This window comes from Oncorhynchus nerka, linkage group LG20 (genome assembly GCF_034236695.1).
Source record: "Oncorhynchus nerka isolate Pitt River linkage group LG20, Oner_Uvic_2.0, whole genome shotgun sequence".
NCBI classification, from domain to species: Eukaryota; Metazoa; Chordata; class Actinopteri; order Salmoniformes; family Salmonidae; genus Oncorhynchus; species Oncorhynchus nerka.
Window position 1 is genome coordinate 47,853,435 of NC_088415.1, and position 27,478 is coordinate 47,880,912.

Here is a 27,478-nt window from a genome sequence, read left to right on the forward strand (position 1 = left end):
TATGTTACGTCATCAACCAGGAAAACCTGCTATTTTGGGGTTGTGAACTTATTCAGGTTAAGACCGGGTCACCTCTGTTCCACTGGGTGAAACAAAAAGAGTGGACACATTGAACTCTTGGCATGTACCTTAGCTGGTCAGTTAAGATATTTTATATTACAAATGGGTTGAATGAAAAGCTGATGAATGATGAACTGTACAGGGAACAAGACTCCCAACTAATAAATATACAGATAATTACCACTCTTCGACCCTCTCATTCAAGCCTCTGCCTGGCACCGAAAGTATGAATGTATAGCTGTGTGTGTCTGTCCAGTTGGTAAGTCCGCCAGAAATTACTGCTTGTAGACCATCACATTCATGTCATTTCTTTTTATAAATAAAACAAGATCACAGGCTAGGTTCAAACACAGATAGGATAGGCAAACATTCCAGGTTTCATGACATTTTTATGAAAATAAGAGACATTGGAAATGCAACGTTGCAAAGCAACTGCCTCGTCATTGCTTCTCCCTCTTTCAGAGATCACAGTTTACAGGGAATGTTTGACTGTGAACTCAGAACACACGAGAGTGAATACTCATGGCATTATGAGAAGAAATACAGATTACAGCACCGGACACCATATTCTTAATACATGATCAAAAAATGTTTGCTTAAAAAAATTATAAACCCACACACACACTTGGAGAAGCATGTGTCTCCTCTGCATGTTATGTCCACACATTATTTAAAGTAGACATGATTGGAGGAATCCATCACAAAAACAGGAATAAGGACACAAAACAGCCCATACCAAACCCAGTCAGGATTATTTTGTGGTCAACACTGATCACAGGGCCAGATAATGATCATGTAAAAGGTGGTAAGGGGATTCCTTTTATTTATATGCTACTAGTGGTCAACTGTAAATTGGCAGGTTAACTGGGATGTTCAACTGAAGTCAAAGAGACTCATCCAACAGATGTGGCCAGTTCGGAGTTCAGGCACACACCCTTAATCTGAATGCAAAAAGTGGCATAATATGCACAACCACTATAACCATTCTTCAGAAAGTATTCATACCCCTTGACTTATTCAACATTTTGTTGTTACAGCCTGAATTCAAAATGGATTAAATATTTATTTTTCTCACCCATTTACACACAATACCCCATAATGACACAGTGAAAACATGTTTTTAGACATTTTTAGACAAAAAGATCTCATTTACATAAGTATTCACACCCCTGAATCAATACATGTTAGAATCACATTTGGCAGTGATTACAGCTGCGAGCCTTTCTGGGTAAGTCTCTAAGCGCTTTGGACACCTGGAATATACAATATTTACCTATTTCTTTTCAAAATTCTTCAAGCTCAAATTGATTGTTGATCATTGCTAGACAACCATTTTCAACTCTTGCCAAAGATTTTCAAGCAGATTGAAGACGAAACTAACTCGGCCACTTAGGAACATTCACTGTCTTCTTGGTAAGCAACTCCAGTGTTGATTTGGCCTTGTGTTATAGGTTATTGACCTGCTGAAAGGTGAATTCATCTCCCAGTGGTACTCCGTAATGTCTTGTATTTGCCCCAAACATAACACTTTGTATTCAGGACAAAAAGTGAATTGCTTTGCCACATTTTTGCATTATTATTATTATTATTATTATTATATGCTGTACAAGCTTTCTTTTCACTCTGTCAATTAGGTTAGTATTGTGGAGTAACTAAAAATGTTGTTGATCCAAGCAGCTCCAGTGTATATTTGGCATTTTACAACAGGTGGGTCTAATGCTGATTGGTAAATAGGCATTTTAACGTCATAGATGGGAACTTGTGGAATAGACACTAGCTAAATATGACATTAAAATGCCTATTTTCTATTTTCGGTCTGACTTGTGCAATCCACTGTCTCAGACCAGCCAAGCAATTTATAAACTTCATCTCCACTATAAAAAAACATCTAGACATTTTCTCAGTTTTTTCCTATCACAGCCATTAAACTCTTTTTTTAGTCACCATTGGCCTTCTGGTCAAATTCCTGAGAGGTCTCCTTCCTCCGGCAACTGAGTTAGGAAGGTCACCTCTATCTTTGTAGTGACTGGATGGTGTATCAATGTACCCAAAGTGCAATTAGTAATGTCACCATGCTCAAAGGGATATTCAATGTATACTTTTTTTTTTTTACCCATCTACCAATTGGTGCCCTTCTTTGCGAGGCATTGGAAAACCTCCCTGGTCTTTGTGTTTGAAATTCAATGCTCGACTGAGGTACCTTACAATTCTGTGTGTGTGTCCATGGAACTTATGTGACTTGTTAAGCAAATGTTTTCTCCTGAACTTATTTAGGCTTGCCATAACAAAGGGGTTGAATACTTATTGACTCGTGACATTTCAGTTTTTCAGTTTTTATTAATGAGTAAACATTTCAAAACAAATGATTCCACATTGACGTTATGGGGTATTGTATGTAGGTAGGTCAGTGACAGAATACATTTTTAATTGAGGCTGTAACACAACAAAATGTGGAAAAAGTCAAAAGGGTGTGAATACCTTCTGAAGGCACTGTAATTTAGCATTTCTTTGTCACTGGTAACACAAATATACCCATCACTTCACACAAATTAGAACACAAAATTTGTGATATTGACAAATGTTCTTAATATATGGCCACAGACAACCTTTTGTGGATGGCAGGCCACGTTTTTGAACATCACTGAAAACTACTGGTTGCCCTCTGAATTCCTCCCTGGTTTCTTACTTCTCTCGTGGCAAGAGCTCACTGGAGCTGCAATTTGTACAAAGTTGCAAGAACCTGTGGTCAAATTAGTTTTAAAGGAGAGGACCAGGGATGCACAATATATAGGTGGACATATCGGAATCAGACGAAATTAGCTAAAAATGCCAACATCGGTATCACCCCGATGTCTAGTTTAACGGCGATGCTAAAAACGAATGTCAAAGTTACCGTTCATACCTATATAATGTATAGGACGTAATGACGCAACGTAAAATGTGCTACAGGTGCAACACAGCATTCCTAACCTAGCCCACAATGTCTGCTGTGTGGATTGAGCAGTCAACGAGTCAAGCAGTCATTTGAAAGAGTAAGAACATTTCAGCGAGACAACTCAAAGGTGAAATCCATTAAAGCCAAGATAATGGAATTCATTGCCCTTGACAATCAACCGCTCTGTCGTGGGTGATGATGGCTTTCCCGACTGGTCGAGCACCGGTACACACTACCAAGTGTGCTATTTTTCAGATGTTGCCCTACCGAAGTCACACATTGATAGCGTCACTGCTATTAGCTTCACGACATACATACTATGGAACGCCGTTTGGGTCTTTGCGTGTCAAAAAAGATAGTAGACAGTAGCACTCTCAAAGCTGTACAAAAAAAGTCTGCAAACATCGGCCACGAACGATGTGTTAACAATACCGCCTTGGTAATAAAGCATTATTTGTTCGACTGCAACTTCTGGGGTAGCTAGTTAGCTTTAGCTTGGTACCTAGCTAACACCAATACAACCAGCCTGAAAACAATGACCAGTAGAAACTGCAGTCATTTTCATTATTCTTAACAATTATTTAGGGATCCTTGTGAGTAAGTATTAGCTAGGTTGCTACTTGTTGTTAGCCTATTAAAATTGAACTTCTGTTCATGAAAATAAATAGCTAGCCAGCTACTTAACCCTGTTACCCAAAGCTAACGTTATAAGCAGCTAGCTAGTTTCATCTGGCTAGTGAGGCTCGACTGGACCGGGTTATGTGTTGTGAAGCTAGCCACAATAAGGATTAAGCACAATAGTGGAATTTGCGGTTTGACTTCAAAATAAAAGTATGTCATTGACAGTGATGCAAATGAATAGAAATAGTAGAATTATGCCATACTTTTATTTCGAAGGCTAAAGCGCAAAGTCCACTATCGTGGCTAAACCCACATAGATGGGTCCGACCACCATTAATCAAACAAGAACTATCTTATCAATTAGGCTTATTTTAGATGACATATTGCTATATAGTTAGCTAGCTAACTATATAGCTACTGAAACAGATTGTCATTTTGCTATGTTTTGGGGAAGAAAATTATTTGCATCCATCAGCTAGCTAGATTGTTTTTATGACCAGCACTGTAGGTGCGCGAGACAACTTTACCAGCATCATAGCATTTCGATGAATCATTGTGAGGGGAAATACAAGTGAGTGCAATCAATGTGTCAAAACTACGTAAAAAAATGTATGAACGAGTTAAATTATTATTTGACGTGCAGTCGTATTCAGGTCCTGATTGGTAAAATGGTGTTATTTGACACGAAAAGACTCAAACGGCGTTCCATAGAAATCCTGGTTGAGAATGAAATGACTGAACAACGAAACAGCACAGCAAGTACAGTTGAAGTGTGAAGTTTACATACACTTAAGTTGGAGTCATTAAAACTTGTTTTTCAACCACTCCACAAATTTCTTGTTAATTAACAAACTATAGCTTTGGAAAGTCGCACATCTACTTTGTGCACGACACACATGATTTTTCCAACAATTGTTTACAGACAGATTCTTTCACTTGTAACTCACTGTATCACAATTCCAGTGGGTCAGAAGTTTACATACACTAAGTTGACTGTGTCTTTAAACAGCTTGGAAAATTCCAGAAAATGATGTCATGGGTTTAGAAGATTCTGACAGGCTCTAATTGACATCATTTGAGTCAATTGGAGGTGTACCTGTGGATGTATTTCAAGACCTACCTAAGACCTAACTCAGTGCCTCTTTGCTTTTGACATCATGGGAAAATCAAAAGAAATCAGCCAAGAACTCCACAAGTCTGGTTAATCCTTGGGAATAATTTCCAAACGCATGAAGGTACCGCATTCATCTGTACAAACAATAGTACGCAAGTATAAACACCACGGGATCACACAGCCGTCATACCGCTCAGGAAGGAGACGCATTCTGTCTCCTAGAGATGAACGTATTTTGGGGCAAATCAATCCCAGAACAGCAGCAAAGGACCTTGTGAAGATGCTGGAGGAAACAGGTACAAAAATATCTATATCCACAGTAAAACGAGTCCTATATTGACATAACCTGAAAGGCCGCTCAGCAAGGAAGAAGCCACTGCTCAAAAACCACCATAAAAAAGCCAAACTATAGTTTGCAACTGCACATGGGGACAAATGTTGTACTTTTTGGAGAAATGTCCTCTGGTCTGATGAAACAAAAATAGAACTGTTTGACCATCGTTATGTTTGGAGGAAAAAAGGGGAGGATTGCAAGCTGAAGAACACCATCCCAACCGTGAAGCACGGGGGTGGCAGCATCATGTTGTTGTCATGTTTGCTAGAGGAAGGACTGGTGCACTTCACAAAATAGATGGCTTCATGAAGATGGAAAATTATGTGGATATATTGAAGCAACATCTCAAGACATGAGTCAGGAAGTTAAAGCTTGGTCGCAAATGGGTCTTCCAAATGGACAATGATCCAAAGCATACTTCCGAAGTTGTTGCAAAATGACTTAAGGACAACAAAGTCAAGCTATTGGAGTGGCCATCACAAAGCACTGACCTCAATCCTATTGAACATTTGTGGGCAGAACTGAAAAAGCATGTGCGAGCAAGGAGGCCTTACACTAGCTCTGTCAGGAGGAATGGGCCAAAATTCACCCAACTTATTGTGGGAAGCTTGTGGAAGGCCACCCGAAACGTTTGACTCAAGTTAAACAATTTAAAGGCAATGCTACCAAATACTAATTGAGTGTATGTAAACTTCTGACCCACTGGGAATGTGATGAAAGAAATAAAAGCTGAAAGAAATAATTCTCTCTACTAATTACTCTGACATTTCACATTCTTAAAATAAAGTGGTGATCCTAACTGACCTAAGACGGGGAATATTTACTAGGATTAAATGTCAGGAATTGTGAAAAACTGAGTTTAAATGTATTTTGCTAAGGGGTATGTAAACTTACGACTTCAACTGTAAGTGAAAGAAATAGGTTTTGATTATGTTTGACTGGTAATGGGGACATGTAAATGCCAACAAAATAACTTTTTGGTCAGGGTGGTGTGTGTAACCTTTATTTAACTAGGCAAGTCAATTAAGAACTAATTATTATTTACAATGACAGCCTGGGCGACACTGGGCCAATTGTGCGCCGCCCTATGGGACTCCCAATCACGGCCGGATGTGATACAGCCTGGATTCGAACCAGGGACTGTAGTGACACCTCTTGCACTGAGATGCAGTGCCTTAGACCGCCGCGTCCATGTGTGTGTGTTAACTATTTACCTGTACTAGAGTGCTTAAAAGGCCGCTAATTTCTTAAAATATCGGTATCGTTTTTTTGGGCAAGGAAAATATTGGATATCGGTATCGGCCAAAAAAGTCATATCGGTGCATCACTAGAGAGCACTCCAGTTTTTGTGGGCTTATGGTGTTTGTGAATAGGTATAATTATTGGGTAAAGCACTTCTGATAGAAGGCAAATTAGCACTTTCGAATGCAACCATATATCATGCTACTACTAGTGAGACCCTTTGAAAAATAAACATTTGGCATTTCTTCAATAGATGGAAATCAACTATCCCATTTTAAAGCCTACATAGAACTTAATTAAACTGTGGCCTATAAATATGGCAAAATTAAGTCATAGATTCGAATAAATAAAAAAATAGTGCAACTTTGCTGGTATTGTAAAAGGAGATTATACCCTCAGCATTCAACCAAGACAAAATATATTGGATATCATTTTGATTTGTTCACATTAAGTTTCACTCCTCCGACCTCTTACTTTTGAGTGGCTACATTATTATTTAGATTAAAAACAAGATTAACAAAACTCTTCATTTGTAAGTAACTTTACTTCAGTAAAACACCTAGCCCATTGATAACATGCTGCTCCGGCTTTATCCACTGGGGGGTTTAAGGTGAGGGGGTGGTTGTACATTGGTCTCACTGAGGTACCGGTTAGGAAGGAGAACAGTGGCACAGGTTGTGTGGTGGTTGATTTTATCACTCCTCAGTCAAAGCCATCCCTGTCACAGGCACGCGGCGATAAAAGAAGCTGGATCCTCGGAAGAGATGGCCCTAATGGGTGAGAAATAAAAAGACAGTTTCAGACATGCACTACCAGAGAAAACACACACACACACACACACACACACGTGTGTTCCATTTGCTCCAGCTGAATGAGCGTGACTGTACCTCGTGGCTCAGATGAGCCCAACAGTGGACCCAGGACTTAAAGATGGGAGAGTTAGGGGGAAGACCAGCCACCAACCTGTGAACACACAAGACAGAGATCCATTATAAGCTGAACCCACAAGCTAACACTTCATGTTATTTGTCTCTCAAACAAACACATTTAAACTGTATCCTATTATTTTGTGATATATCAAGACTATACTTTGATATGAAAGTCATGACAGATACACCATTATTCTCAAATGGCACCAGCTATAGGACAGTTAAGTACAGGTAACAGACAGTAACAAGGCCATGTGGTACTTTCTATTGTTGTACTCTTGACTTAAATCAAATGTGCTTCAGTGAGAGATCACTGACCTGGGTATGCTTGGAAACCTTATAAATTGAATCTAGTTATTCAAATATGCAATGTAATAACAAATGATGCATGATGTTGAGTAATCTTAAGTCAAAACTTTAACTAGGCCACTCAGGAACATGCAATGTCTTGGTAAGCAGCTCCAGTGTATATTTGGCCTTATACAACAGGTGGGTCTGATGCTGATTGGTAAATAGGCATTTTAACGTCATAGATTTAGCCGGTGGTAACTTGTGGAATAGACACTGGACACTGACGTTAAAATGCCTATTTACTATTTTCGATCTGACTGCGCAATCCACTGTCTCATCGGACCTACCAAGCAATTTATAAACTTCATCTTCACTATAAAAAGCATCTAGACATTATCTCACATTTCTCTTAGACTAGTTTTCAACAGCAGAGATTTGTATAAACCTTGCTCTCTGTCTCTCCGACATTTGCAACATTGTTTCAATATTCAAATTCGACCTACAGCTGTCCCATAGTAATGAACATGTCTGTAGTCGGGACGAGAGACAGGCAGGCAGCGTTTCTCAGCCAGTCAAAATCATGAATCAGCTGGCATTATAGAGCCAACCAGGTTCAATGTTAGCTAGCTAACATTAGGCTATAACTAGCAATGCAAATGGCTCTGAGATAAGAATAATATAACAACTACACAGATCATACACATAACGTTAGCTAGCTAGCCAGCCAGCTAACGTTGCCTAGCTAACAGTACACTAACTTGAAATGAAAACGACTTTGACAAAATCAGAAATGTGTAATATCTGAAAATGTAGCTAGCTAGACAATTATACATGGATGCTTCTCCCTCTCTGTCACGGATGCCATTGTTGCCTTTAGTTTGAAGATGTAATCCGGAGACAGGTGTTTTATACAACAGCCAGTGTGTTCTCTTTATCGACTCTGTCTGCATATTTGCAATCAAACAGCTTCGGGGCTGGGTCACTCAGTTGAAGATAGCTAGCTGTGATGATCAATGGTTGGCAGGAATCTCGTGTTGTAGTGGAGAAAAACTGTCCGAGGCCGGCAGGTATTATCCAGACTAAAAAAACGGCTGGTGCCTGAGCAGAAGGTAAAGGCCGCTAGCAGTGGCTAACAATGAAAAATGGCTAGTAACTTTTTTTTACCCGACTGGCTTTTCAAAGAATATCAACAAATGTGCATACTGCTCTGATCTGATCTAAAAAGCGCAATCACTCTGGGATGATTGAAAGACAGCTCGTCCGCCAATAGAATTCTACTCCTTTGCGCTCTGTCTCTGCCTACAACAAAATCAGACTCAATCTTGCAAAGTTACGGCCTGGCATTTCTTCTGCGCGGAAGTCCTGGAGAAGGTGTGCACGCAGCGTAGAGGGTACATTGGTCTTAACCGCTTTACCTTTCATAAAGATATATTTTTTTAATGAATGAGTGAATGACTAAATGCAAAACCGATGAACATGTTGCCACTACCGTGAATGATGCATGCCTGCTTTTGGCTCACGTGTGTTGACCTGCTCAGCAGCTATGATAAATTACTAAAACCGCTGAATTTTCACGCACATTTCTCAGAGGATGCGAAAAACTTGCATCTTATAACTGGGTAAAGTTCATATATAATTCCAACTCTCTCTTTCCCCTCCCTGTCTCTTTTGACCTCACCCTTTACCAATCCCCTCCAACTCACAAGGCAGGCAATACGATTGACCTCATCTTGACTAGGGGCTGTTCGCCTACTAATCTCACCGCAACCCCCCTCCAGGTCTCTGATCACTACTTTGCTAAATCCTTTTCCCTCCTGATTCTGCCTCTTTGACCGTATTCTCCTCCGTTTCCGCATCTTATGACTCGCACTGTCCCCTTTCCTCCCAGCCGGCTCGTCCCTCCCCTTCTGCTCCGTTTCCGCATCCTATGACTCGCACTGTCCCCTTTCCTCCCGGCCGGCTCGGCCCTCCCCTTCTGCTCCGTTTTCGCATCCTATGACTCGCACTGTGCCCTTTCCTCCCGGCCGGCTCGGCCCTCCCCTTCTCCCCCGTGGCTGAGTGACTCATTGCGAGCTTACAGAACAGGGCTGCGGGCAGCTGAGCGAAAATGGAGGAAAACTTAACTTCCTTCCACTCCCTCCCTACCTTCTTTCCTCTCTATCCGCTGCTAACGCCACTTTCTATCACTAAATTTCAATCTTCTGCCACTAAACCCAGGAAACTCTTTTCCACCTTCTCCTCCCTCCTTAATCCTCTACCCACCCCTCTCCAAGGACGACTTTGTCAACCTCTTTGAAAACAAGGTTGACAACATCCGCTCCCCATTCACTTAGTCTTTTGGGTCCACTGGTCCCACTCAGAACTACCATACGCCTTGACCTCTTGCTCTCCTCTCTCTCTCCAGATGAAATCCTGAGACTAGATAAGTCTGGCTACCTGACAACCTGCCCGCTCGACCCCACCCCCTCTTCAGACCATCTCTGGAGACCTTCTCCCATTCCTCACTTCCCTCATCAACTCATCCTTGACCACTGGCTGCATCCCCTCAGACTTCAAAACGTCGCTCCGCTCCTCAAGAAACCAACACTCGACTCATTTGACGTCAAAACCTAGACCTCTATCGTCAAAACTCTTGAGCGTGCTGTCGCTGATCAACTCTCTTGTTATCGCTCTCAGAATGAGCTTCTTGACCCTAACCAGGCTTCAAGACACTCACTCCAGACTGCTCTTCTCTGTGTCACAGAGGCAATCTGTACTGACTGCCAAAGCTGACTCTCCCTCCTCATCCTCCTAGATCTATCCGCTGCCTTCAACATCGTGAACCATCAGATCCTCCTCTCCACTCTCTCAGAGCTGAGCGTCTCAGACCTTGACGTGACCCTGAACAACAGCCTTTCGTTCTCCGCAAACATCAAAGCAGTGACTTGCTCCTGCAGGTTCATGCTCTACAACATCAATAGAATGCGACCCTACCTCACACAAGAAGTGGTGCAGGTCCTAATCCAGGCACTTATCTCCTGTCTAGACTAATGCAACTCTCTGTTGGCTGGGCTCCCTACTTGTGCCATCAAACCCCTGCAACTTATCCAGAACGCTGCAGCCCACCTGGTTTTCAACCTGCCCAAGTACCCTTCATGTCACCCCGCTACTCCACACACTCCACTGGCTTCCAGACCATGGTTCTTGCCTATGGAGCAGCAAGAGGAACTGGCCATCCCTACCTTCAGGCTATGCTCAAACTCTACACCCCAACCCGAGCACTCCGTTCTGCCACCTCTGGTGTATCGGCCCCTCCCGCTCAGCCTTGCCAAGCTCTTCTCTGCCCTGTCACCCCAATGGTGGAACCAGCTTCCCCCTGAAGCTAGGAGTCCCTGCCCATCTCCCGAAAGCACCTGAAACTTTACCTCTTCAAAGAGTATATTAAATAATCCGCCTCCTCACCTCGACCTCAAATACAAAAAAAATATTCTGAACCAACACTTGCACTTGACCACCCCCTATACCTGTAAAAAGGGGTTTTCCCACCAAGCTAACTGTAAGTCACTGTGGATAAGAGCGTCTACTAAATGTAAAAAAATATTGATAGTCTATACCATGTATTTGCTTAAAAATGAATTAGCTAGATAAATAATATATAATAAGTACTGCTAGCTAATTAGCATTAGCTAATCCTTGCTTCACTTCCCAATAATAAAACTGTCTAAACAGTAAATGACGGTAGTTAAGCCAAAAAGGTTGATACACCACTTTCCTTTCTATTACGGTTTTCTGCAGGCACATGCTAGCTTTGTGAACAATCATTGTAGTCTCAACCTCTTAACCTTATCTCCAGAAAATAAATACAAATGGATCAATGAGTTACTAATTTAATTAGTTAAACAGATGAACACCGTTACCACTTCTGTGAACAATAAAATGTTGGCTCATGTGTTGTAACTCAGTAAAATGTTTAAAATTGTTGCATGTTGTGTTTAGAATTTTTGCTCAGTGTAGAACAAAAATAATTAACATTTGAGCAATTTAGTCATTTCGCTCGTCCAGAGCGAATTACAGGAGCAATTAGGCTTAAATGCCTTGCTCAAGGGAATAGACAGATTTTTCATCTAATCGCCTCGAGAATTCGAACCAACGACCTATCAGTTACTGGCCCAACGCTCTTAAACGCACGGCTCCTCCAAAGCATGCACGTTTTTGTAGTGCGGGGGCTCCGGTAGTCTGGAGTTGAAAACATTTCTACTTTTTTAAACAGAAAAGAAAACATGGATGTGATCCCAGCCTTACCCACAGTTGTTAACTGCCATTAGGTCTGCCACCAGCATAAATGGGTACGTCAACACACTCACTGCAATCTGGAGACAGGGGTAGGGAGATCAAACACGGGAAAATAAGATGGACACATGTGCTGTAGTTGCAACACCATCAGATAAACAAAGTAAAAGGAGGCTTTTATATCCTCACCACATTTCAGTTTCAGAAAAATGTGTACAAAGACATGTAGAGGTTGTGCAGCTTAACTTACCCCCATCACAAACTTGGTGTAGCTTCTCACTGCTGGGGCTTGGCTGAACTGCAGAAAAGTGTGAGACGGAAGCATTTACAAAATAATTGTGTTAGGACATAATTTTCTTGCACAAAACACTGTTTTCCAACACATGATCTCTTCTGATGACTGGCTCTGGGGCATCTGCCCTGATCTGTTAGATATTGAACCGGTGTTGAGAGACCAGATGCAAACTGGCTACCCAGTCATCTCTGCATTACCAGATCCTCCAGCCCAGTGTTGAACTGCCAAGTATCAACCCCTACCCTGTACCCCATCGTCATTGGGTTTACCAGACCATGCCTCAGACGGATCCAAGGGAGGCCTTGAACCATCACCCTCCAGTACCAACCTCATACGTATTGTGCATATGTGCACATACATTTTAAACAGAATAGCATGACGATCTTAGAGATCATGTGCTGGAAAACAGTATTTTCATGACGGAGCACTGTTGATAACCAACATAAGTGTTTAACATGATTTTTGAATGACTACCTACCTCATCTCTGGTGCTCTCTAGCTAAACCCACTTCCTGTTGAACACGGAACAGCTCTGTTTGTCGTTTTGGAAAGTTTTGAAAGTCTCTGAAAAAGTGTTCTATTGAAAAAGCTTGGTAACTAGCTAGCTACCTTTTGAGTTTGGATCCCATGACACGGTTGGCATCAGTTGCTGGGACCACTGCTATCTGTCCAGGGATCTTGCCAAACATGGGTCTGAGGAGCTGCTTGGCGTAGCATCTAGCCTAGCAGCTAACTGCCTATCAAGCTAGCTGGGTTTTCTTGAGGGCTTGAGCACAGCCCACGACACGGTTAGCCCCTGTGGCTGGGACCGCAGATTGTCCCGGGCTTGTGGCTCTCTAGATCTATGCTGTTTGTTTCTGTTTCCATCTTCCCTGCGACCTGCCCTGACTGGAACTGCGAGGAGTAACAGCGTAGCCTACGTTGGTAACATGACCAAAGCCGGTGGTACCGTTGAGGACAGTGGTGTCTCTTTACTACAGGTGAACGGTTATTTTAAACAAACAAAAATCATTATATATGCAGTTGTTACAACAAGGAAATAGATTCAAGTGTTGTGTGAAAATACTGGTGGAGTCAACTAATAAAACAAATGGATGACCTGACCAGAGGTCCAGGACCCGAAGAACAGTTTGCAGTTACCCCAGGGTCAGCTCATTAAGTTTAAACAGGAGAACGGCAAGATGACAGCAATCTGTAAGTCATTGAGGGAGGACATCAGTTCTATATGTGAATCCATGACAACAATGACAGAGAAATCAGATTATCTCGAGGGACAATCGAAGAGGAACAAGATTGTTGTGGACGGAATTGCAGCGTCTGAGGACAAAGTGAGGGAAATTATATTGGAGAAACTGAAGATGGACCACAGGAAGATTGAGGTGGAGTGCACCCACGGGACAGGAAAACTCACCAACGGCCCTAGTGACAGGCCCAGGCAGAAAGTGGTCAAGTTACTGAGGTTTAAGGACAAGGTAGCTGTTCTGGAAAGAGCCAAGAACTTGAGAGGAACCGACATCTTCCTCAACGAGGAATATCCTGAAGCTGTGCGCAAGAAGAGGAAAGAACTGATCTCAGCCATGAAAGCTGCCAGAGTGTGTGGGGACATTGCTTACATCCACTATGACAGGCTCATTGTCCACCATCCCTCCCAAAATCCTGCAAGGGATGAGAGAGCCATGCCTGTGCGTTCGTAGCTTCAGCACACACACACCAACTGATTAATGGACTTCTGAATGTTTGTTTTTTTCTCTTGCTTTGTTTGCCATTTTCCAAGTTTAGTCTATTTCTTATAAGCTACCCAGGAAAGGGCAGAAAATGGCCCATATTAATATATGTAGCCTTAGAAACAAGGTTCATGAAATCAATAACTTGTTAATATCAGATAACATTCATATATTAGCTATTTCTGAGACTCCTCATTTGATGATCCAGAATTAGCAATACAAGGATATAACATCTATAGAAGAGAGAGGAATGCTTATGGGGGAGGTGTTCCTGTATATATTTATATATTCAGAGCCATTTCCCTGTAACACTAAGAGAAGATCTCATGCCAAGTGTAATTGAAGTGTTGTGGTTGCAGGTTCACCTGCCCCATCTAAAGCCTATTATTTTGGGGTGTTGCTATAGGCCACCAAGTGCTAACAGTCAGTATCTAAATAATGTGTTTGAAATACTTGATAGTGTAGCTGATGTAAAAAGAGAGGTCTACTTTCTTGGGGACCTACATATTCAGAGAACACTTCTCACTGTAACCAGTGCCTGTAATCTGGTTCAGGATATTAATCAACCTACCAGGGTGTTTACAAACACTACAGGAACAAGATTGCTAAGTTTGGCCGTGGTGCCAGCTCTAGGAAGATGCTTGGTGGTTCCAAACTTCTTCCATTTAACAATGATGGAGGCCACTGTGTTCTTGGGGACCTTTTTTGGTACCCTTCCCCAGATCTGTGCCTCGACAAAATCCTGTCTCGGAAGTCTACCGACAATTTCTTCGACCTCATGGGTTGAATTTTTCTCTGACATGCACTGTCAACTATGGGACCTTATATAGACAGGTGTGTGCCTTTCCAAATCATGTCCAATCAATTGAATTTACCACAGGTGGACTCCAATCAAGTTGTAGAAACAACTCAAGAATGATCAATGGAAACAGGATGCACCTTAATACTTAAGTAAATATTTATGTTTTTTATTTTGAAAAAGGTCAAGGGGTCTGAATACTTTCCGAAGGCACTGTAGATTCAATGGTTGTAAAGATGGGGGAAGAGGTTTGTCCCTACTAAAGAGATGCTCTGCTTTTTGACACCACACTCGACAAAGCAAGTCCTGTAATCTCTAGTTTTATCTTATCTTGATTATTGTAAATTCACATGGAAAGACCTAATTAAACTGCAGCCCAGAACAGAGTGACATGGCTAATATTAATAATATGCATGCCAGTCTCTCTTGGCTAAGAGTTGAGAAAAACTGCATCACTTCCTGTTTTTATAAGAAATGAGTGCATGGAGCTCCCATCTCATATAGCGCAAGTGAACAGCAAACCTGGGTCCAACAAAACAAGCATTTCCCCTCACGGCACAAGCATTTCCCACCATGTGACCTAGCTGTTGTGTGTATGTACTGACATGTATGTGTAACTGATAGATGCACACAAAATGTATGTACATTTTACAGTCTTTTGTCTGTAATGTTTTTTTTTTGTTACGTGTCGGACCCCAGTAAGACTAGTTGTCGCCACTGGGGATCCGCCTAATGGGGATCCTAATATATATTTATATATTTTTTGTAAATCAAAATCAAATCAATTTTATTTGTCACATACACATGGTTAGCAGATGTTAATGAGAGTGTAGCGAAATGCTTGTGCTTCTAGTTCCGACAATGCGGTAATAACCAACGAGTAATCTAACCAAACAATTCAACGGCTCAGACACAAGAGGTATGTGGCAGGGTCTACAGTCAATCACGGATTACAAAAAGAAAACCAGCACCGTCACGGACCAAGATGTCTTGCTCCCAGACAGACTAAATAACTTTTTTGCCCGCTTTGAGGACTCTCCTTCACTGCAGCCGACGTGAGTAAAACATTTAAACGTTTTAACCCTCGCAAGGCTGCAGGCCCAGACGGCATCCCCAGCCGCACCCTCAGAGCATGCACAGACCAGCTGGCTGGTGTGTTTACGGACATATTCAATCAATCCTTATCCCAGTCTGCTGTTCCCACATGATTCAAGAGGGCCACTATTGTGGTACTATTCCTATGTAAAGGTATCATTAAAGAAAAAGTACAAAGAATACATTGCTGACTTTATTCTGACATTGTAACTATGAAACTCATGTCCAGTGCTGAACCAAGGATGAACTAGAATTTGTTTCCAGGTTTATTTTCCTGTTATTCAAGAGTTGGTAACAAAACAAGTAGATTATTGTATTCTTCCTGCCCTCATGGGGCTCCCGAGTGCACTGCATCTCAGTGCTAGAAGCGTCACTACAGACCCTGGTTCGATTCTAGGCTGTATCACAACCGGCCAATTGGCCCAGCGTCGTCCGGGTTTGGCCGGGGTAGGCCGTCATTGTAAATAAGAACTTGCCTAGTTTAATAAAGGTTAAATAAAAAAAATGCAAATAGAAATGGCTTCGTAAAGTATCTACAACTTCAACTGACATGTGTTGTCTCACTTAGGTTATTAAAGTGACCGCTGATCTTAGATCAGTGCTTAGAGGTGTAGGTACCGTGCTTACATTGTCGTCCACGGCGTAGGTGTTGATGAAGTGGGCCAGGAGGTTACAACACCACAGAAAGATGACCTCACCCAGGACATGGGGCACAACCCCCCTGCAAACATAAAGCGTCCAATAAGGGGAAAGGACATAAATACAGTACAGATCGAAACAAAACAATGTCAATGGTTTTGAACCAGGAATATTGATTCTTACCTAGGGTCCTATAAAATCAGCTGGATTTTTTGTTTGATTACGTAATTTTTTCCCCCAAATTCCGTTTTCACCGTTACGTTTTTACAGATTTCAGTGTTTCCAGGTTTTGGCTAAAAAACAAAACATTTGAAGTTCTAAGTCCACAACAATGTTTAAATCACATCAGGAGACTATTTCTCCTGATTTTTTTGTTGAAATGTTAATTATGGGTGTAGTCACCCTTTAATGCAAGTGTGTACCAAGAAGAGATTGTTGTTTGGTGGTCGGTGCTATCCGGAATACTTGGGATGTCTGTACCCTAGACCCCGATGGAATTATGTTTTTAGAATTGTTTTAAAGTAATACAAAATGAAAGTCTGAAAGTATGAATACTTTCTGAAGGCACATACTGAACAAAAATATAAACATAACATGCTACAATTTCAAAGATTTTACTGAGTTACAGTTCATATAAAAGGAAATCAGTCAATTCAAATAAATAAATTAGGCTCTAATCTATGGATTTCACGTGACTGGGCAGGGGTGCAGCCATGGGTGGGCATAGGCCCACCCACTGGGGAGCCCAGCCAATCAGAATAATATTTTCCCCACAAAAGGGCTTTATTACAAATTCTCTAAAACAATGTTGGAGGCGGCTTATGGTAGAGAAATGAACATGCAAACAGCTCTGGTGGACATTCATTTTCTCTGTATATATATCAATGATGTTGCTCTTGCTGCGGGCGATTCCATGATCCACCTCTACGCAGACGACACCATTCTGTATACTTCCGGCCCTTCCTTGGACACTGTGCTATCTAACCTACAAACGAGCTTCAACGCCATACAACACTCCTTCCGTGGCCTCCAACTGCTCTTAAACGCTAGTAAAACCAAATGCATGCTTTTCATCCGTTCGCCGCCTTATCTCAGTTCACTGGTCACGATGGCAACACCCATCCGTAGCACGCGCTCCAGCAGGTGTATCTCACTGATCATCCCTAAAGCAAACACCTCATTTGGCCGCCTTTCGTTCCAGTTCTCTGCTGCCTGTGACTGGAACTAATTGCAAAAATCGCTGAAGTTGGAGACTTTTATCTCCCTCACCAACTTCAAACATCTGCTATCTGAGCAGCTAACCGATCGCTGCAGCTGTACATGGGCTATTTACCGATAGACTACCCAATTTACCTACCTCATTCCCATACTGTTTATATTTATTTACTTTTCTGCTCTTTTGCACACCAATATCTCTACCTGTACATGACCATCTGATCATTTATCACTCCAGTGTTAATCTGCAAAATTGTAATTATTCGCCTACCTCCTCATGCCTTTTGCACACAATGTATATAGACTCTTTTTTTTCTCTACTGTGTTATTGACTTGTTAATTGTTTACTCCATGTGTAACTCTGTGTTGTCTGTTCACACTGCTATGCTTTATCTTGGCCAGGTCGCAGTACACACAACGTGAGGGAAATAAGCTGTGCATATGGAATATGTCAGGGATCTTTTATTTCAGCTCATGAAACATGGGACCAACACTTTACATGTTGCGTTTATATTTTTGTTCAGTGTATTATTTTTGGCACTAGCTAGCGCTAGTCGACTGCACCTGCGGCAAAACTCTGGTATTTGTCATCCTATAGCTTGTTCCCCCATCTTCTATTTAAATAGTGAGCCAACATGTTTTCAGCACTTTTAGTTCCATGGCTGATCAAAACATTTTCATGCTCTCTCGTCTCTCTGCAGCAGATATCTAGGCCACAATTCCGACCAAAGTAAAGGGCATGTAAATGTAATGTAATTCCCTTTTTATGCGCTCTCTCTATGCATTCTCTGACCTTGAACTTAACATGAGAATAGACAGTGGCGGTTCTAGCTTGTATAATTGCATTAGTACTGTAGAAAGTTGGAGGTGCGCTATTTGATAGATTCCCTTGCTCCCCCTACCTCAGGCTTCCAGTGGGGAGACCTGAGGTCAACTTACCCCCCACCCCCCCTCCATCTCGTACTTCTGAATGTGAGACCTTCCCAGGCAGTAGCCTGCCTAGCTCACAAACTAGAATCAGAGCCCCCACTCCGACAAGGTTAATTGACCCACAATCCTACACGGTGACATGATATCATTAACGTGATGCGGAAATGAGCGATAGAAAACCGATCGCTTAAATGTCTCCATTCCAAAAAAGTTTTGTGCGGGCGCCCCGTGCCGCCCCGGCAAGATGCCGCCCTGGCAAGATGCCTATGTCGCCTTTACCTAAATCCGCCACTGTGTCTAGACACGCCGTATTCTGACCTTAAATATTAGCCACAATCAGGAGCCACCGTCAGTAACACCCACATACATTTATTTATGCATCACTCTATTCCATTCAGTTTACCTTTCATTCCTCTGTCACATCCTTGTAAGTTCCTGGCATTAGTGGGTCATATTAGGCTAACGTTGTGCAATCATTTGGGACATGTAGCCTATGATTATGTAGCAGGTTAAACCTAGAACCTGGCGCACGGTTCACAAGGACTGGACCGTTGTCATACAGTTCCATGGTTAGTGAGAATTAGGGTGGATTTATAGGACTATAGTTCAACCCCTATTGAACACTTTTTTCCACCTTCCAATATTTTATGGATTTAACTTGAATATGACAACTTTCAGGATGAATCAAACCACTGTATTTTTGGGGATACTAACCCTAAAATGTGCCTAAATGATCTACAAAATCAGAGTATTTTTAAATCTGCCAGTGCGTACTGAAACGAAGACGCATAGATGGCTTTCTTTCATCGATCCCTAATATTCTGACCGCGTTCTCTCAATGTATTCTACTGAGTCTGTTGACAAAATTCTAATTAAAAAAGGTACATCGTATTAAAAGCAATGGCTTAAGATGAATGTACTCAAAACCCCATTGAATGAAAACTTCAACTATATGTATTGAGAGCGCGCAAGGTAGCCACACCTGCAGAGCGCGTTACGCGACTGGAAAAGGTAAGTCTGAATACCAAATTCTGAGAAGTGTGTAGGAAAGGCGAGTATAGGGAAGGCATCAATTCCTAAGTTGGGATCGGGCCCATAGTGAGCAATATATGTTTGGAACATCAAATTGCAATAAAATCGCAGTATCGAATAGCAATACATATAGAATCGCAATACATATCGTATTGGCACCTAAGTATCGTCATAACATCGTATCGTGAGGTCTCAGCCCTAACACAAAGGATAATAATGTCCCTCACCTATAGTGCTACACCAGTGGTCACCAACTTGTGGATCGCGATCGACTTGTCGATCTCCAAGGCATTTCTGTACAAAACTCAACGATAAAGCCTTTAAAAATAAAAAAAATATTAGTCTCGGGCTGTTGATGGTAGGTGCAGCCAATTCAGCTGCCCTGCGTGCCGGGTAGACAAACCGTTGCCATTTCATGTGTCTGAAGGTACAAACTCTGCCTTCCAGGTGGGCCTGGAGAGGAAATCAAGTGCACTATGCCACCGCTGGCCAATCAGATTGCTCAGATGACAGAGTCTGCAGTAACGTAGCAGGCATACAAGAAAGCTACGGCAAAATTTAAACTGAGATTTCAAAATGTTTAAAACCTTAACTAGAGAGAGACTGTCAACGAATACAGCAGAGCTGCTGTTTTTATGAGTGAGTTCATGTTTCAAGTTCTTACTTAGCACTATCAACTTTGTATTCAACACTTTTATAACCCATAAAATGCATGCTCTTCCTATTTCCACTCAGCGCTACAACAAGCACTGCAACAGTATTGTATGAGTAGGAAAGTGTAGCTATAGGCTTGCGTTGTTGTTGTTATTATTAGCAGCTTGGGTCTTTTTTTAATATCATACATTTCATTTCTCTGTTCATAGGAGTAACAACATGAATTTGTGCATAAGGCAGAAATAATGCAGTGCGGCTCGAGTTTTGCCATTGGCTGGAAGACGGTGAGACTGACCATCAGATGCAGGCACCATCAGCCCAGTAAAATAAAAAGCAAATTACTTAAATGTATGCTCACTCAGCTGTGCCTAACAAGTAATACAACAATGGTTCTATTACCGGTGTGATGAGATAGCCCAACTCAAAATGTGAAATATAATTTTAAAAAATGTCCTGAACAACAATACATTGGCAGGTCAATTCAAGCAAAGCCAGTATGCTGTGTTAATGTATTGGGCCTATAGCTTACTGCACAAACCTAATTGCTACAGTACTGTTTTTAATTGGTTAATGTTGCATAGGCTTACATTTTTTAAGTCATGTTAATTAAAAAAATCAGAGTAGCAGATCTCGGCATGCATTTTGACTCAGAAAGTGATCTTGACTCAGAAAATGTTGGTGACCACTGTGCTACACAAACTAGGAGATTCACACTACCATTAGGGTGATGTCAGTAAGAATTACACTTAATGACAAAGAATGTCTCACTTCTCCTACTTACAAAGTCTGACTAGTAAGAAATTTAATTACTTTACAAAGTGGAATAAAAAAAGCATTACTTACACAAAGAATCCCCCAATGCCCTCATCGTTGAAGATTTTGGTGATGCTGCTGAACAGCCCCCTGTCAAAGTCAATCCCAGAGGAAACCAAGATGAAAACTTCAAATTAAACACAAATCACCCAAGTGTTAATCTTTTACAACTACATGTTTAGAACCTCTGAGTGCCTCTCATTAAACTAAGCTATCCAATTCTATTACTTCAACTAATGTAGACCGCTTAGAATTTTGGAATAAACATTCTGTATTGTACCATGTCACTGTCAATGGAGTCATGAAGTTGCAGTAATGAAATGGACACTTTCTTGTCAATTATGGCATTCATGCCAAGTGTTAGATGAACTACCATGACACACTGAGAAACTGTAAGGTAACCGAGTCAAGTCAACAACTCCCTTGGTTCATTTGCATTCAGTATCTGAGGTATGCTGCATGTGTCACACCTTACCTGTACTTTACTTCTCTCCCCACAAACTGAGCCATGCATCGCACGGAGATCACTGAAAGACAGGGCAACAACGTCAGGGGAGCAAACGGTGTTATCTGCAGGACATCACAAAGAAAACAAATCTGAGAGCTAACAAATGAACGAGACCAGCAAATCTTAAGATAACTGCTTCTAGAAAGCTACACTAACCAGGTTTCCATCCAACCAACTCATGCGGATGAATTAGAAAAAAAAACTCACGGCAGGCCTGATGGAAACGGCAAATTTGTCAGCAAAATATCCTAATTAATTACGTGACAATTGCAGTGGAAACGCTGTTATGCTCAACTACTGATATAATAACCATAAAAGGAGGAGCATGTGTGTACCGATAGGACAGATGGGGAGTGAGTAGCTCTGTTTTGAACTGACAAAAATGTGGTTATATGTAGAAACCAGACAACGTTTAAATGAAGCCTCTAAAATCAACATACCCCCAAGCAACTGGGAGAGAGTGAGTGATCACTTATGTACAGCAGCGAACCAATCGATTCAAATTGTATTAGACACATGCACATTCACCTTACAGTGAAATGCTTACTTACGAGCCCCTAACCAACAATGCAGTTAAAAAAAATATATGGATAAGAACAAGAAATAAAAGTAACAAGTAGTTAAAGAGCTGCAGTAAAATAGACTATATACAGGGGTGTACCAGTACAGAGTCTATGTGCTGGGGCACCGGTTAGTTGAGGTAATATGTACATGTTGCTAGTTATTAATTTGACTATGCATAGATGACAACAGAGAGTAGCTGCGGTGTAAAAGGGGGGAGGGGCAAATAGTCTGGGTAGCGATTTGATTAGATTTTCAGGAGTCTTATGGCTTGGGGGTAGAAGCTGTTAATTCTTTTGAACCTAGACTAGGCGCTCCGGTACCGCTTGCCGCACGGTAGCAGAGAAAACAGTCTATGACCCGGGTGGCTGGAGTCTTTGAACATTTTTAGGGCTTTCCTCTAACGCCGCCTGGTATAGAGGTCCTGGATGGCAGGAAGCTTGGCCCCTGGGCCGTTCGCACTGCCCTCTGTAGTGCCTTGCAGTGGGAGGCCGAGCAGTTGCCATACCAGGCAGTGATGCAACCAATTGGGCAGTAGAATAACTTTGAGGATCTGGGGACCCATGCCAAATCTTTTCAGTCTCCCGAGGGGGAAAAGGTGTTGTTGTGCACTCTTCACAACTGTCTTGGTGTGTTTGGACCATGATAGTTTGTTGGTAATGTGGACACCAAGGAACTTGCAACTCTCGACCCGCTCCACTACTGCCCCGTCGATGTTAATGGAGGCTTGTTCGGTCCTCCTTTTCCTGTAGTCCACAATCAGCTCCTTTGTCTTGCCTCACATTGAGGGAGAGGTTGTTGGCCTGGCACCACACTGCCAGTTCTCTGACCTCCTCCCTATAGGCTGACTCAAAGTTGTCGGTGATCAGGCAGCCCATCAGGAAGTCCAGGATCCAGTTGCCGAGGGAGGTGTTTAGTCCCAGGGTCCATAGCTTAGTGATTAGCTTTGTGGGTACTATGGTGTTGAATGCTGAGCTGTAGTCAATGAACAGCATTCTCACATAGGTGTTCCTTTTGTCCAGGTGGGAAAGGGAAGCTTGAAGCGTGATTGAGAATGCGTCATCTGTGGATCTGTTGGGGCGGTATGCAAATTGGAGTGGGTGTAGGTTATCCAGGAGGATGCTGTTGATGTGAGCCATGACCCGCCTTTCATAGCACTTCATGGCTACCGACGCGAGTGCTACGGGGTGGTAATCATTTAGGCTGGTTACCTTCGCTTCCTTGGGCACAGGGACTAAACACAAACAAAGCATTTGTGTTTAGTGAGTCTGCCAGATCAGAGGCAATAGGGACGAGCAGGGATGTTCTCTTGATAAGTGCGTGAACTGGACCATTTTCCTATTATGCTAGCCTTTCAAAACGTAACGAGTACTTTTGAGTTTCAGGGAAAATGTATGGAGCAAAAAGTACATTATTATCTTTAGGAACGAAGTGAAGTAAAAATACAATTTGTAACAAATATAAATAGAAAAGTAAAGTACAGATACCCCCCAAAAATACATTGGTAGTACTTTAAAGTATTTTTACACCACTGCCAACTAATTGCAGCATTGCCGCAAAAATGGAAGAGGCAAAAAGTTAAGATTGTGTATGTGTATGCATGTTACTGTGCCCGTTTGTGTTGCTTCACAGTCCCCGCTGTTCCATAAGGTTTATTTTTATCTGTTTGTTTTTTAAATCTAATTCTAAGTTACTTGATGTGGAATATAGTTCCATGTAGTCGTGACTCTATGTAGTACTGTGCGCCTCCCAAAGTCTGTTCTGGACTTGGGGACTGTGAAGAGACCTCTTGTGGCATGTCTTGTGGGGTATGCGTGGTTGTCTGAGATGTGCACCAGTAGTTCAGACAGACAGCTTGGTGCATTCAACCTCTCATAAATACAAGTAGTAATGAAATACATTTCTTCTCCACTTTGAGCCAGGAGAGATTGACATGCATATTCTTAATATTAGCTCTCCGTGCACATCCAAGGGCCAGCTGTGCTGCCCTGTTTAGAGCTAATTGCAATTTTCCTAAGTCCCCTTTTGTGGCACTTGATCAGCAGTCCAGGTGTGACAAAACTAGGGCCTGTAGGACCTGCCTTGTTGATAGTGCTATTAAGAAGGTAGAGCAGCGCTTTATTACAGACAGACTTCTCCACATCTTAGCTACTGTTGTATCAATATGTTTTGAACAAGACAGTTTACAACTTTATATATATATATATTTACAAATATATAATAACCATAATGTTGAAGTAAACTTGGATTCATGTGATGATATGTTACGCTGTAGCCTATAGCCCACCACGATGTGGAAAAAGCATGAAGAGTTTATAGGCAGATTAAATAAGCTATGATGAACTTCCTCATATTGTAGTTAAAAGTGCACAGTGATGAGATTCAAATTTCCAATAAATATCGAAGGTATTATTTGAAAGCTGGTGACATGATGATCGTTGCTGGGCTTCCATTATCAAATAAAAATAATATTTATCTTATCCATTTCTCATCATATAACCTACCCTGTCAAATTTTTCAGCGGCCACTGTCTAGACTAGAGAGCATATGCCAAAAACAGATTGGGCAAGATGGCTATTTATCGCAACAGTATCTGTGACTAAGCCATCAGTAGAGTTGAAAATGCGATGTAAACACGTTGAACTTCTGATTTTTATTCGGTAGTTGGAAACTTAAGCTCAAAAGTGCTTCAAATGTGCACTACGTCATCAAGCACAGCTTTTTATCCACAACATGTCAGTTTGATGGAAACTCAAAATTCTCATATTTTTCTATGTGGATTTTTGAATATTTGCATTGAAAATCTGTTGCATATTGGATGGAAACCTAGCTAGTCTAAATTAAGAAACAAAGCTATAAACTCCAATAAAGAAAATAAACAGACAGACAATCGCCAGGATTTACCATGGAAGGGATGAGTGGCTATTCTGGACAGGCACTGGATGACCATCTCATGTGAGGTCTTGAGTGAGAGAAAGAGGAAATCAAACTGTGCCAGTATCAAGTATCAGTGGGCATAGCTATGCAAAACTGCTACATCTAACCCGTTCAGAAATGACCAAGTAGGCAACACTGGAATCTATTGCGAACACTAAAAATAAGACCAGCAAATATAGAACTGCACAACAATATTATATATCATTAACCACAACATAAGAGGGGATTTATGAATATCTTATTACAGTTATTATACATATATTAGAAGTCCATGCTTTCATTCAAAAAAGTTACTGTATTGATGTGTTTATTTAAATAATACACTGAGTATACCAAACATTAGGAACACCTTCCTAATATTGAGTTGCACCCCTCCCCTTTCACCCTCGGACCAGCCTCAATTAACCTGGGCATGGACTCTACAAGGTGTCGAAAATGTTTCACAGGGATGCTGGCCCATGTTGACTCCAATGCTTCCCACAGTTGTGTCAAGTTGGCTGGATGTCCTTTGAGTGTTGGACCATTCTTGATACACACAGGAAACTGTTGAGCGTGAAAAATCAACAGCGTGGCAGTTGACACAAACCAGTGCGCCTGGCGCCTACTACCATACCCCGTTCAAAGGCACTTCAATCTTTTGTCTTGACCATTCACCCTATGAATGGCACACACGTCTCAATTGTCTCAAAGCTTAAGAATCCTTCTTTAACCGGTCTCCTCCCCTTCATCTACACTGATTGAAGTGGATTTAACAAGTGGCATCAATAAGGGATCATGGCTTTCACCTGGATAGTCCATGTCACGGAAAGAGATGTTTTGTGCGTGCGTGCGTACATGCACACACACACATTATATGGATATCGTAATCATTATACTTCCAGACCAGAATGTCTAGAAAATGGAGTGAATTCACTCCAACCTAATAAACTCAACTGGCTTCACATGGACACACTTGACATTTTATACTTTCATATTATGCTCCCTATCACACTTCGACCTCTCACCTCTTTCATCACTTTCCTGAGGGAGGTCTTCAAGTCGTCTCTGTTCGATACATGCTCCGCCTGCTCTGCTGGGACGGCCTGGAGAGGAAAAAGAAAGGCTTAAATAACTTGATATACGGGGTTCTTCCCACATACTGTCACAAATGCATTATACAATTACACGTGTCTCTCTCATTTGATAAGGACACGGACTACACATTGGCAAGCTCCGATGATTGGTTGGATTATAGGCTTTTGTGGCGAGTTTCAAAAACCTATTGAGAGCAGTTGCAGTTATGAGTGATTATGAACGACCACGCCTCTGGGTTTAGGATTCCCTTACCTGTTTGACTTTACTCCGGACCATGGTGGAGATGGCACTGGACATTATACGAGGGGATAGACCTCGGAAGAGTCCCATCTTTCCATCAACCCTTACGATGTGCTGTGCTGTGGACAGACAGATAGCCATCACAGTCCTGTCAACTCGTATTCCCCATATACAGGGTGACAAAGGACGATAACCAATGAGCAAGACTCACACACCATAGGAGAAGAATCCAGGTAGGTACAACACTTTCCTCCCAAACATGGTGGTTCCGACAGTTGGGGTGAGGGGCTCATGTCCAATCTGAAAGCACACACAACTCACTGGAAGCAAGCTGGCATACTGAAGGGGAATCATTTTGATGTATTTTTCACAGCTGTCGTAGCTAACTAGGCCCTAGTTGTAGTGGTAGGATCTTGGCACTTGCAGTTGGCAGAGAAGTGGCATCTTGGATAGTTAGGTACTGAAAAGGGCAGGCTGGCACGCAGAGAATTTGACCAAATGCAGCTAGGATTAAATGCAAATAATGTCAATTTCGCTTTATCTGTCCTCCCCAAACACACATACTTATGAGAGATAATATTGGCTATGCTCAACGCTTGAGGTTTGACTGGGGGTGGGCCAAGCCAGGACTAGAGATGATGCCATCTCTGACGTTAGTTATTTAGTTAGCAAGCTAGCATGTTCGAAATATGGTAGAAAAGGGGGTGAAATACCAAAACATTTATAAATAAGCGAACGTTAGATGTTGACCGCAAACTCCCTAGCTAGCCGGCAAGCAAACTCAAACACCCCAATCATAATCCTGAAAGTGGGACCTCAAAGTGATAGCCCTCGTGCTTGCTGGCAAAATAATGAATAACTCAAACCAATGTAGATTTAGCTAAATTGAGTAACTAGCTAGCTACCTGAATGAGCAGTTTGACGTACAGCAGCGGGTGTGTGATAGCTGTCACCCCGGCTCCGAGAAGTACAATTGCCGTGTCCATGTCCACGGCCGTCGCGGACGCATCCTGGTCAAATCTGAGGGGCTCCCTTCGCCCACCTGTACCGCCAGACAGGTTCTCAGGTGTCCCCATTTTCACCGCGATATTGGGAGGAGTCGTCCAGTCCACAGGCTGTGCGGGGAACGGGATGCGCAAAACAAGAACATGTCACGTGATTCGGTCG

The 27,478-nt window shown here is 42.0% G+C and overlaps 1 protein-coding gene across 2 annotated transcripts; it reads right to left on the reverse strand.

The window, feature by feature from the left end:
* Positions 1-357: 357 nt before the first annotated feature.
* Positions 358-27,478, reverse strand: LOC115102589 (mitochondrial carrier homolog 1-like). 2 transcript variants are annotated; one of them, XM_029622693.2, is made up of 12 exons: positions 27,217-27,478; positions 26,527-26,611; positions 26,324-26,430; positions 26,002-26,079; positions 24,965-25,022; positions 21,467-21,518; positions 21,022-21,081; positions 16,336-16,429; positions 12,046-12,093; positions 11,812-11,875; positions 7,194-7,269; positions 358-7,076 (listed from the first exon to the last, which is right to left on the reverse strand). In XM_029622693.2, exons 1-11 carry the CDS (start codon positions 27,385-27,387, stop codon positions 7,202-7,204), a joined length of 885 nt encoding a protein of 294 aa, XP_029478553.1. In that variant the 5' UTR covers positions 27,388-27,478; the 3' UTR covers positions 358-7,076; positions 7,194-7,201. The 2 variants fall into 2 exon arrangements, with proteins under 2 accessions (XP_029478553.1, XP_029478552.1); XM_029622692.2 differs by having other exon boundaries at positions 2,378-7,076; positions 11,808-11,875; positions 27,217-27,476.